Source organism: Rhincodon typus, chromosome 23, assembly GCF_021869965.1.
Source record: "Rhincodon typus isolate 14 chromosome 23, sRhiTyp1.1, whole genome shotgun sequence".
NCBI classification, from domain to species: Eukaryota; Metazoa; Chordata; class Chondrichthyes; order Orectolobiformes; family Rhincodontidae; genus Rhincodon; species Rhincodon typus.
In genome coordinates, this window is record NC_063354.1 from 21,077,574 (window position 1) to 21,090,689 (window position 13,116).

Here is a 13,116-nt window from a genome sequence, read left to right on the forward strand (position 1 = left end):
TTAGGGTAATGTGTTGGCTTGCCCCATTAGATTAGGGTGTGCAGTATAATTTTGTTTTTCCTTTCCTTATACAGCAGGTTAATAGGTAAATTGTAAGCACATGTACCTGATAACATTTCAACTTAGCATTAACACCCTTGAGTCTTTGCTGATCATCCAACTCAATAGCACTTTTGTGTATAGCTCCATAGTTTATAAAAATCATGAGGGGCATGGATAGTGTGAATAATCAAGGTCTTCTCCCCAGGTTAGGGGAGTCCAGAGCTAAAGGCTGTAGGTTTAAGGTGAGAGGGGAAAAACTTAAAAGGGACCTAAGGGGCAATTTTTTCATGCAGCAACTGGTGCATGTATGGAATGAACTACCAGAGAAAGTGGTGGAGGCTGGTAAAATTGCAACTGTTAAAAGGTATGTGAATAGGAAGGGTTTAGAGGGATATGAGACATATGCTGACAAATGGGACGACATTAATTTAGGATATTTCGTTGGCATGGACAAGTTGGACCAAAGGATCTGTTTCCGTGCTGTACATCTCTTTAACTCTATGACCGAACTTCAACAACCCTCTGTGATAAAGAATTCTAAAGATTCACTACCCTCTGAATGAAGAAATTCCTCCTCATCTTAGTCCAAAATACCTTCCCCTTTGTTCTGAGACTCTGTCCCCTGGTTGTAGATACCTAGCCAGGAGAAACATCCTTCTGCATCTACCTGTCTAACTCTTTTAAGATTTTGTGATCACCACTTATTCTTCTGCAGCGAGAAGAATAGCCCAGTCTCTGCAATTTCTCCCCATGGGACAATCTTGTCATCATTCTTTTTTTACAGAAAAAATGTTGTATACAATAACTGGAGCAAGTTAAAATGTTACATGCTTCAATTATGAGTGATTTCAAGAGAACTTACCTTTGCCTTTGTAAAAAAAAAAAATGTATCAAATTACAGGAATATATTCTGAATCAAATGCATGATGGTTGTGATTGGAATTTGAGGAAAAGGCTGGATCTCTCCACAGTCTCTCCCTGTTGATGTATGCTGTTTTGGGAAAAGTTTTAGTGATATAGCATTCGTACAGACAATCCTTTGTGACTGCTAAATAAAGAAGATATAATAATAATATTATTCATCATCATCATCATCATCATCAATCCTAGTAATGAAGTAAGAAAACTTCCAGGCTCTGTGTTGGAATTTGAACCGATATCTCCAGACATTCACTTGGGCCAGTAATATTGCCACTATACCATCACCTCCTCTTAAACTCTGCACATTGTACGTGTGCAGATTTCAAATACACAAATGAGACAGATTTCCCACCCTTGGCTGATGAACTGTAAATGTGCAACTAAAATTAGCTAATGATTGCAGTCTTGCAATGGATCTTTGTGTGCTTTTACTATTTTCAAAAAGGCAGGACATCTGAATGTTGCTGAGGCAAATGCATTTTTGCTTCTCGCTTCTAATGTGAGAAGTGTAATTAATTTCTATCCCTCTTCAAGAATTGGTATAGGGTTTGCAGGAGTGGGAAATATAGTAATGTCAAAATACCCATTGATAATATGTTTGCTTTTTTTTCACAGAGTAATATTATGTTGATAAACTGAAGCAAGTTCAAATGTGACAGATACTTTAATTATGGATGATTTCAAGAGAACTTACCTTTGCCTTTGTAAAGAAGCTGGTATTGAGCCACAGGAATGTATTCTGAAGCAATTGCATGATGGTTGTAATGAGAACTTAAGGAAAAGGCTGGATCTCTCTACACAGTCTCTATCTGTTGACACATGTGCTGTCCTGGGAAAGGTTTTAACGAATGACATAGTGTTCACAGAGATACTTCTCTGTGACTGCATGCTAAGTGAAGAAGGTATAGTAATCATCTGTTGATAATTGCTAAACACTTGTGACAAAATTTAAGTGAATGTTCTAATCTGGAAATTCATACAAAGATATCAGACTATTGAGATACAGTCTGTTCTTCCTCAGATTTAAGATCAAGGTATTATGTATTAATGCAGAATATTTCAGTTAGTTGTGTGCTGTTCTATCATTTTTTTCATCTAATTTAGCCATGAATGGTCTTATTATTTCTCTGTGCTTTTGTTCATTAACACAAGCAGCTTTTAAAAAATACAAAGAAAGACTTGCATTTATATAGCCGTTCTGCTTTGAGAGTAACATTTCAGTAGTTTGCACAATTCTGTTTAAACAACTCTTGTGATATGTAGACACAATGTCAGTCACTTCGAATGCAACAAAATTCTCCAAATAATAATGAAGTGCAAGACTTTTTTGTTTTGCATGATATTTATTGAAAGAAAAGTACTAGCCAGGACACTAGCAGAATTTCCCAATCTTTCCGAAAAGAGTTTTATAATTCTTCATAGCTCCATTTAGATGATGGAGAATGAAAATTATCAGCAACCTGAACAAACCTTTGTTTAATGTCTGAATTTAAGAATGACATGATAAACAAAAGAGCACTCACTGTATTTCACTGAACTGCCAGCTGAATTTGAAACCAAATCCTGGGGTAGAATTTGAATCCACAACTATCTACTCCTGAGGCAAGAGTGCTACCAACTAAATAAAGATAATTCTCGTTATTAGCTATTTCATATCACCATGCTTCAAAGTGATGAGGGAATTGATGATTGGACAAATAAATATGCCAAGTGTTGGGAGACCAATATCAGCAATTTTTTTTTTTTTTTGAAGCTCCCCTTTAAATGAGCTCAGATACAGATCTATTCTGATTTAATTGAATGATGGAACAGGCTTGCTGAGCTGAATTGTCCATTCCTGATCATACATTCCAGTTTTACTAATGAGAGAGCCAGATTGTGCAACAAGCTTAGGCCACAGGCCTGTTACCGTACTAGTTATGTTCATTTTTGGAGATTACAGGCAGGACCATGACCCTTGCCCTGTTGGAGATTAATTCCCAACTAATTTGTTTATTGGATTAGGGATTATGTACATTGTCGTTCTATAAAAGTGAGAGCATTTAAAAAAACACTTCAAATCATTAAACTTTCATGTTGTGTCAATAGAATATTAGTTCCTAATATAATAACATTTGAAAAATAAAGCACTTAAAATTTAGCGCACAACAATCTCATATCTGCAGCACTTGTAAAGTGTTACTTGATTGGTGCACTGTTTGAAATTTAGCTTTTCTCAATTTGGCAACTATGATTTGATTTTTTTTTGTATTTTCTGCTGGGTGGCTTAGAGTACTAGACTATTTAATCCAGAACAGAAAAATGACACTTTCTCCCTATAATGCTATGGTGCCCGATAAAAATGAGTACTTCATGCTGAACGGAAAACAGAAAAAGTTTAGGGCCCCAAGGTATCCGTGTACTATCCATGCAGTACACAGCCAGTAACTTTGGGCTTTGAGTAACGTACCTGCCTGCCCATTTGACATCAGAAGTTTCATGGCTCATAAAGGGCAAGGAATGAAAAGGAATATATTATTTCTCTTAATAAGTTTATATATTTATATAACTGTAATTATGTACTAAATGGGCAATAATAAAGAAATCTTTAATCTAAAAGATGTGTTGCATATGTGCCCTTTTGTAGATTCTAACAGCATTGCTTATCCTTTGTGCAAAATCTTAAATGCTTTTTGTTTTCTTGTAGGTGCCAAACTGCTTTTGTATGGATTCTGTGTAAACACTACAATCCAGACTTTAGACATGAAGGTAAAATGTTATTGGTGTGGTTTCTGGAGATGAGAAAAGTTAATAGAAAGTAAGATGAAGCAGCGCGTTTTGGGTCCGAGGATTGAGTATTTTGTAAAAATTCTCAAAATTGAAACTGTTTTGTGGAGGTCATCAGCAAAATTATTTCAATATCCTATCAATTTGTCCTTTTTATTTTCTTTTTATACCGTGTTCACAAAAATAGCATTTAACAGAATATAATTTTGACATATACAGCCAAATGGAACACCATGGGGAAGATTAACATTGCTGTTCTGTTTTATTGAGTCTTTGAGGAAAAACCTCAGTATCGCTCGACATTTTGCCTACATGCATATTTGTCTCATTTTATAGGATAAATCTATTCAAATCCACTGTAGATTTTTTTTGTGACATGGATACTTCTTTTCAATTTTCCTCATGTTACTTTTTCATCATGCAGTTTTCCATATTATAGGTTGATAGTATTTGCTGTAGCATACTTGTTAAACATTGTTTTTCATTGTAATGATTAAAAATTATTTCTAATGAATCAAAATATACAAATGTTTATATATAATGCTTATACTTTACTGACTGGAAATTTGAGCTAGTGAAACTATCAAAAAGGTTTGTTTATTAACCTCCAGTTAATTTCACACAACATTCTTAGCCTGCCACTTCTGATCTCCTTTTTTATTTGCAAAGTGCTGTAGCTTGTAATTGATTCTGATCCATGATGGTCACTTTAAAATATGTTTAACAACACAGTGCTGGAAACAGGTTTTTGACTTATTATTGTAAGTGACAGAAATTGGATATTCCGTGGTTGGAGTTTTGAGAAACCACTGCTGCTTTAAGTTTCATGCAGTCTTAACCTTCAGTTATTTAACACTGTCCATTATGTTTGTGTGCTGTGGCAATTATATTTTGACCTATGTCATAGTAACCTTGTTAAATATTCAGTTAAGAACTTAACTGTAAACTTTTGTATCTAAGGGTAATAATCTACGAGCGGCTGGAGCTGAAGCACTGGGGAAATTATTGCGGCATAATAAATCTCTCAAAAAGTAAGAATAGCTCCTTCAGATATGTAGCCAAGCAGATGGCTCTCAAATTTTATGTGCTTGTGTGAAAGAGTGCGAATCGGCTTTTGGCAGGTTCAAACCAGTTTTGATGGAGCCGTTTTCCTCCCCCACTGCAAGTATGATAACAGTTATTTGACCCACTGATGCTGTAATTTTAGTTCCTAACATGCAAGATAGCAAGTATATGAATCAGGCTTCCCCTTTCATTGAGTAAAATCTAATCCTCAGCAACCTACGTAGTTTTCAGATTTTTGCTAATGCAACTTCATTGTATTAGGGAATAAAAGTGTATTGTTATATTACTGGAACCATAGATAAGTAGCTTGTTTCTAAAAACTATGTTTCCACCTTTTGTTTTCTGTTCATTCAAGGGATGTGGACAGTGCTGGCAAGGCCAGCATTTCTAGCCATCCCTTATTGCCCATAGGCAGTTAAGATTCGACTACATTGCTATAGGTCTGGAGTCATGTGTAGGCCAGACCAGATAAGTAAAGTCATTTCTTTCCACCCCAAAGGGCACTAGTAAACCAAATGGGTTTTTCCCACAATCAACACGGTCATGGTAATCATTTGACTCTTAATTCCAGATTTTTATTGAGTTTCAATTCGACCCACGTCCCAGAACATAACCTGCTTCACTGGATTAACATTTTAGTAGCAATACCACTAGGCTGTCACCTTCCCTAATTATTTTAATAATTTACATAGTAGGTTAGTTTTGGTTTAAATTGTATTCTATGGCTTCTATTGCACATCCTCTGTTTGTACTACGAATACGTGCTGACCTTCATTTCTATTAATGAAATACTATTTGTTATTTGATAAACATGCATTATTTATATTGCAACAGTAACTTGTCATTGCAACTTCTGTTCTTCATTTAGTGGTCTTCTGTGCACAAACAGTTAGTGGTTACTATATTGCTATATGTTCAGAAAATATGGACCACAGGTGATTCAAGTGATATTATCAGCTTTGGGCTATGAATATACGTATAAGCTATGTTGCTTGTCACATATATTTTGACTCAGGCTGGAAGAGTTCACCATTACTCCAATCCCGCTATCCTGTGAGTTACGACATGAGTTTTATTTCCAGTCACTAAAATGACCAATTAAGTACCTTATTTATATAAGGTTATTTAAAAAAAAGTGTCTGTCAAACAGGGTTCATAGTAAACCTAATTGTGTTTACATGATAACAATACAACTCAGATCAATAAAGATGCAGTATTATACTGTTCTTTGTTCTTTATTGATAGTCAGTAATGTAGAATTGTAAATGCTTACCCCAAAAAAGTGCAAATACGCACACTCTCTTCAGAATAAAGAGGAAGAGAAAATGATTTCTCTGCAGAAATGGGTATTCTGCAAAAGAATACTTCAGCCTATAGGGTATTCTTGAAAGCAAATGGATAAAATAGGATGTTCTGGAATCTATTATTCTGGCACGTGTGGTCAATTCATGAATCATGCACATTTGTTTCTGAATTCTTGCAGACACATCTTGATCAGGAAATACAATCTAGAGAAGTTCTTTCAATCAGTTTTTCAAAAGAAGAAATAGATTTCACCCTGAATTGATAGTTTTCTTCTTTTAAAAAATGACAAGCTCAGCTGGGCAGCTTATTCATTACAGGCTTTCTTCCAGCCCTGCTTGTTCTTATTCAGGTTTCTCTCCAACCTGAGCCAGACAAAACCAGAACTCCTGCAAGTCAGTCACTGTTCAAAGCAGCTTCAGCAGGGTCTATCATGAAGCAAGCCGTTATCACTAGTTATTATGTGATTTCTAGGAATCCTTTTAAAAGAAAATCTTCATGTCCACAATGAACCTTCATTAACCCAAATTAAAGAAACTACTCCAGGTATGTCCAAAAGAATTGAAATAAATTCCTTTTTTCCTCATTCCTTGAAAACTTCAGTCTTTCTAGCAATATTAGATATATATATATTTTTAAAAACCAAAGAACTGCAAATGCTGGAAATCAGAAACAAAAACAGAAATACTGGAAAAACTCAGCAGATCTGGCAGCATTTGTGGAGAGAAGGCAAGGCCAATGTTTTGGGTTCAGCAACCCTTCTTCGGAACTGATTGAAGCTGGGAAAAGATTGGTATATATGGTCAAGCTGGAGTGCGGGGAGGGAGAGGAGTAAACGACAGATGGAGCCCAAAAAGTGAGGAAAACAGTGGGGCAGAAAAAGGAATGGATAATGTTCAGCGTGGTAGAATGAATAGCAGCTGATGGGGACCATTTGGTGGCTGACAATGGGTTGTTTGTGATAGCAGCCCATGTGGTGCCAAGGCCTGGTATGTGGGCGTTGGGTGACAGAAGGTACTCGGGCTGTAAAATATGAACTCGACATTGAGTCCAGAAGGCTGCAGGGTTCCCAAGTGGAAATGACCTGTTCTTGCAGATTGCGCTGAGTTTTGCTAGAGCTCTGCAGCAAGCCCAAGACAGAGATGTTGACCAGAGAATAGCATGGTGTGTTGAAGTGACAGGCAACTGGAAGCTCAGGGTCATTTTTGCAGACAGAACATAAATGTTCTGCAAAGCTGTCACCCAGTTTCCACTTCATCTCCTCGATGTAGAGGAGACCACATTGTGAGCAGTAAGTACAGTAGACTAGATTTGAGTGAAGTGCAGGTAAACTGCCTGGAAGGTGTGTCTGGGGCCTTGGATATAAGGAAGGAGGAAGTAAACAGGTATGTCTTGCATCTTCTGAAATTGCAAGGGATGGTGCCATTGGGATGTGGGGAGGTGTTGGGAGTGGAGGAGGAATGGATCAATGTGGCCCAAAGGGAGCAATCCCTGTTGAAGGCTGAGGTTGTGGGGGTGGTGGGGAGGGGGGTGGGGGAGCGTGGTGGGTTGATATGTGTCTGGTGATGGCATCCTGCTGGAGGTGGTGGAAATACAGCTATTGATCCTCTCTGTATGGATGCTGGTGGGATGGTAGGTGAGTATGAGGGGCATCCTATTGCTGTTGTGGGAGAGAAGAGAAAGGGTGAAGGCCAAAGTGCGGGAGGGTATCAGACATGGCTGAGGGTCCTGTCAGCCATGATGAAGTGGACATTTCAGAGGTCCCCTTGTTGAAGTTGGCATCTTTGGAGCAGGTGAGACAAAAGAATATTTTAAATATAAAATATCTTTGTAGTATGTGTTAAGTATGTTGTTATGTTTGAATATGATTGATCCAAAATATCATGGTCTTGATTTGATAGAATCACTTCATTCAAACATATTTTTTGAATTAACTTGCTCAATAACAGCTATAATCTAATAATTAACTGCAATATGTAAAGAAGGGAAGTCAAACTTTGCACTTATGTTGTGCTTTTCACATTGGTCAGATAATTCCCAAAGCACTTAACAGCCAGAGAAGCCTAATAAGAACCTCAAGGTTCTAAAGAAGAGTCATTAGAATAGAAATATTAATTTTGCTTCTGTCTCCATAGATGATGCCAGATCTGAGTTTCTCCAGCAGTTTGTTTTCATTTAAGAACCCTTGTTGATGTGTGGTCACTGTTGTAATGTCGGAAATGCAGCAGTCAGTTTGTGCTCAGCAAATTCCCACAAATCACAACGTGACAATGACCTGATAATCTGTTTTTTCTGTGTGGCGTTAATTGAGGGATTAATGTCAACAAGGAGCCAGAGAGAATTTCCCTGGTAGTCTTCAAAAAAAGTACCATGGGATCTTTTCCAACTTCCTAAGCAGGCAGATAGGAGCATAGTTTAAAGTCTTGTCTGAAGATAGGCATCCCCAAAAGTGCATTGCTACCAATATTGCAGCTTTTCTTGGGAAGAACAATTGGAGACTAAAGTTTCATCTGGTATATTTAAATTTGTGAGCTTAAAGTTTGTGAGGTTACAGAGGGACATAGATAAGCTGCAGAGCTGGGCTGAGAGGTGGCAAATGGAGTTTAATGTGGAAAAGTGTGAGGTGATTCACTTTGGAAGGAGTAACAGGAATACAGAGTACTGGGCTAATGGTAAGATTCTTGGTAGTGTGGATGAGCAGAAAGATCTCGGTGTCCATGTGCATAGATCACTGAAAGTTGCCACCCAGGTTGATAGCGTTGTTAAGAAGGCGTACAGTATGTTAGGTTTTATTGGTAGAGGGATTGAGTTTCGGAGCCATGAGGTCATGTTGCAGCTGTACAAAACTCTGGTGCGGCCGCACTTGGAGTATTGCGTACAGTTCTGGTCACCGCATTATGGGAAGGATGTGGAAACATTGGTAAGGGTGCAGAGGAGATTTACCAGGATGTTGCCTGGTATGGAGGGAAGGTCTTATGAGGAAAGGCTGAGGGTCTTGAGGCTGTTTTCGTTAGAGAGAAGAAGGTTAAGAGGTGACTTAATAGAGACATACAAGATGATCAGAGGATTAGATAGGGTGGACAGTGGGAGCCTTTTTCCTCGGATGGTGATGGCTAGCACGAGGGGACATAGCTTTAAATTGAGGGGCGATAGATATAGGACAGATGTCAGAGGTAGGTTCTTTACTCAGAGTAGTAAGGGCGTGGAATGCCCTGCCTGCAAAAATAGTAGACTCGCCCACTTTAAGGGCATTTAAATGGTCATTGGATAAACATATGGATGATAATGGAATAGTTTAGGTTAGATGGGCTTCAGATTGGTTTCACAGGTCGGTGCAACATCGAGGGCCGAAGGGCCTGTACTGCGCTGTAATGTTCTATGTTCTATGTTCTATGTTCTATGTTCTAAAGGGGTAGATGAATTTAAATGCATTATCTGCTAAACTGTGATTGCTTTCTTTGAGGTATCCCCTTTATAATTGACGCAGGCTAAATAATTAAGTATCAGAGATAGTAAGAACTGCCAATACTGGAGTCTGAGATAACACAGTGTGGAGCTAGAGGAACACAGCAGGCCAGGCAGCATCAGAGGAACAGGAAAGCTGACGTTTCGGGTCGGGACCCTTTTTCTGTGTTCCTCCAGCTCCACACTGTGTTATCTAAATAATTAAGTATGTTTTCTTTGTGAAAGATTGTAAAGTGTTTTAAAGGCCAGTCCCCATAGTTTAAGACTTTCCTAATGTAGTGTGGCCATTTTCTTCCAGTTTGATATTGGAATGGAATGCTCTTGGAATGTGGGAAGAAGGATTTTGTATATTCTGTGAGGGAGTCAGAACCAACAAATGTCTTAAACGTCTGGACCTACGCAATAACCAGATCAACCACCAGGGTGTAGGAGAGCTGGCATTGGCCTTAAAACACAATGATGCACTGGAGGAACTCGGTATGTGGGATTCTTTACAGAATTAATCCAGTTTAAAAAAAAGTAGAAATATTTTTCATCAAAAGTAAAGATTTTGTTAACATTTTAGTTACATAGCAATTGAGAGGTGTAAGTCCTTAAGCATTATATAGCTGTTTAATTCACAGTTGACAAGTTTCATTTCTTCAAGGTTTAGAATAATTGCAGTGATTTTTTTTAAATTGCCTACTGTAAGTAATAAATCACATTTTCAAAACAAAGTAATGTTGGGAAGCATTTTATCTAATTATGTGCTTCTAAAACAAAACCTAGAGTAATTCATCAGTAAAGGGAAGAGGGTGTTAGTGAATTAATTTGACAACTTGGAAAAACTGCAGATAACTGTCCCTGTGATGTCATTCTCTCACTGCACATTGTGGCTTCTGGAATCTTTCTTTTGATTTTATAGACCTTCGCTGGAATAATGTTGGCCTCTTAGGCGGTCGAGCATTACTTTGTGCATTACAACAAAACAAAACCTTAACGCGTCTAGAACTGGCTGGAAATAACATCCCCAGTGATTTATTGAAAGCTATAGGTAAGTAAAATTAAATTTTGTTTTAATGTAAGTGAACCCAGAGAAGTGACAAATCCTTGAACGAAATAAAACTATTGACTATCTATTCAGGTGATTGGTGAGTTATTAGTTTGTGCAGTGGCGTACCCTCGGTGCCAAGCATATAGAGATGCCATGGGTTTCCTGTCGCACTGTGGTAGTGTTCAAGTGCCACCTGCTCCAAAGGTGTATCAAAACACATTTGAACAGGTTGATTAACAGTGTCTACAGAGAGTAACCATGTAACCATGCTCTCATTTAATCTAATAGTTACATTTTGGTTTTAGATATTTGATTAAATTCTCCCTCACTCACAAATTAGACTTTTATCTTTTTCGATTCGTTTCTTTAAAATCTTATCAAGTTTGTATTTAAACCAAAGTGTTCTGTCCTTCAGAAACCATATCTTCCTTTTTTTTATTTTAAGAATAACGTGCGTAGAAAAGAGTTGCTATGTCCATTCAGCCAATGCAAGTCTGAGAGAATTCTACCTAATGTTCCTCCGCTACTCTTTAGCAGTAGCCCTGCATATTTTTTTGTTTTCAAGTACTTAACTAATTCCTTTTGAAAGCCACAATTGAATCTGCTTCCAACAATCTTTCAGGCAACACACTCTAATTATACTTTGAGATTAAAAATATGATTTTCCTTGTGTCACTTTTGGTTCATTTGCCAATCATTTTCCATCTGTGTTCTCTGTTCTCTGGTTCTGCCAGCAAAAGGTTCCATTTATCTCTAAAGAAGGATCACAGGACTCAAAATGTTAACTGTTTTCTCTCCACAGATGCAGCCAGACCTGCTGAGTTTCTTTAACGTTTTCTGTTTGTTTGTTACAATTTCTCTCTTTCTAACCTGCCTAGATACTTCATAATTTGAACACATCTATCAAATCATCTCTCAACCTTCTCTCTTCTAAGGTGAACAAGCATAGCTTGTTCAAAATATCCACATAACTGAAGTCCCTCATTCCTGAAACCATTCCAGTAAATTGTTTCTGAATAAAGGCAGAAGAAATGGTGTGCAGGGATATGGAGAGCGATACATGATAATCAAATTCAAGAGTTTTGTTTAAAAATTAAGTGCAATGATCAAGGATATAAACAGCACTGAGGTAACTAACAGGTTAATCTGGTTTGAGAGGTAACAGAAAGTAATATTGGCCAGAACACCAGGAGAACTCCCTGCTCCTTTTCAAGCAGCTCCTGTGAATTCTTTTAACATCCACTTGAATTGACTAGCAAGGAGTACAAAGGAAATATCACTGATGATATATCAAGATAAAAATAAAACACTGCAGATGTTGGAAATCTGCAATTAAAAATTAAAATGCTGGAAATACTTAGCAAGTCAGATGGCATCTGTGGAGATACACAGTTGACATTTTGGGTCAATGAACTTCCATCCGAACATGCTGCATTCATGCTATGCTTTAACCTCAACTGCAAGACCACTTATACTTCCTGTTCATTTTTTTCCTTATGCCCCCGCTCTTCATTTGGTAGCAGTTGATTAAGCTGGTATCCTTTTTCTATCTTGTTTGAAGAATCCAAACCAGATTGAGAAAACTGATAATAGCAGTTTGGTAGAATAGAACTTGAGTATTGCTGTAAAAATCACATTTTATTGGAGTTTTTAGTCTTGCACTCATCAGGACAATTTTCAAGATTACCGAAAAAAGGAAGACACCAGCATTTATAGTGAGAGGGAAAAGTTCTGATGGGTAGAAACACTGCCATGGAGAATGCATCAGTTAATGACGATTGACAGTTAACCTCCAGACTTTGATAAGATCTTAAATAAGTGCACTGAGACACTGGCCTGACAGCAAAACACTGTCGCCAGTTTGGTGAATTCGCACAGATACAGTGTGCACACATATTCTTCTGTCTGTAAAGAATAGAACCCAGTGTAGTAATATATTAACTTCTTGTACACATTGTGAACCTAACTGACAACCCTAAATTGGTTGTCAGTATAATTCTTCTCTCACACTTGCTAGATAATCCTATATTGCTAATTTGTGTCAGACATAGGGCGTATTGTTTGGCTTCCCAGCATCATCCTGCTGGTAATGAGCACCATTTGTGTTGCAACTGCATTGCAATCACCCTGAAACAGCTGGCTCTGTGTGTTGCTCATATAGATACCTACCCTTCCAGGGTAATCTGAAGTGGGAACAGAAATCACAGACTACAGAGCTGCTTCCTGCCCTGCCCTAACCCTAACCCAAGACCAGTTTAGTGTGCCCCCTGTAGTCATTGGCCTCAGTTATTGGAACCTGATGACACCCCACCTGGGCCTTATTCTAAAGTTGATTAGAAAGCTTTCAGGACCAAGAGTGACCTCCTTGAGGACTTATGAGTTTTCACAATAGGTTGAATAGCACAATGATTGGAACTTCACAGCCATTATCAGGATTGCTTTGAAGCACCCTATTTCATATGGACAGCTAGCTGCTTCACGTTGCTTCTGTGTGGTAGAATTTGGGACATACAGTCTCCATA

At 37.9% G+C, this 13,116-nt stretch overlaps 1 protein-coding gene across 2 annotated transcripts in view; it reads left to right on the top strand.

Moving 5' to 3' along the window:
• The window catches only part of lrrc45 (leucine rich repeat containing 45), a 59,749-nt gene that overhangs the window by 1,384 nt on the left and 45,249 nt on the right, over positions 1-13,116 (top strand). Inside the window, exons 2-6 of one of the 2 annotated variants that reach the window (XM_020530312.2) lie at positions 1,579-1,865; positions 3,650-3,711; positions 4,690-4,760; positions 9,860-10,038; positions 10,466-10,594. In XM_020530312.2, the coding sequence (XP_020385901.2) occupies positions 1,634-1,865; positions 3,650-3,711; positions 4,690-4,760; positions 9,860-10,038; positions 10,466-10,594 (673 nt within the window). In that variant the 5' untranslated portion in view covers positions 1,579-1,633. Of the gene's footprint in view, positions 1-1,578; positions 1,866-3,649; positions 3,712-4,689; positions 4,761-9,859; positions 10,039-10,465; positions 10,595-13,116 lie in introns of those variants that run through there. The other variant, XM_048611022.1, reaches the window with a different exon arrangement.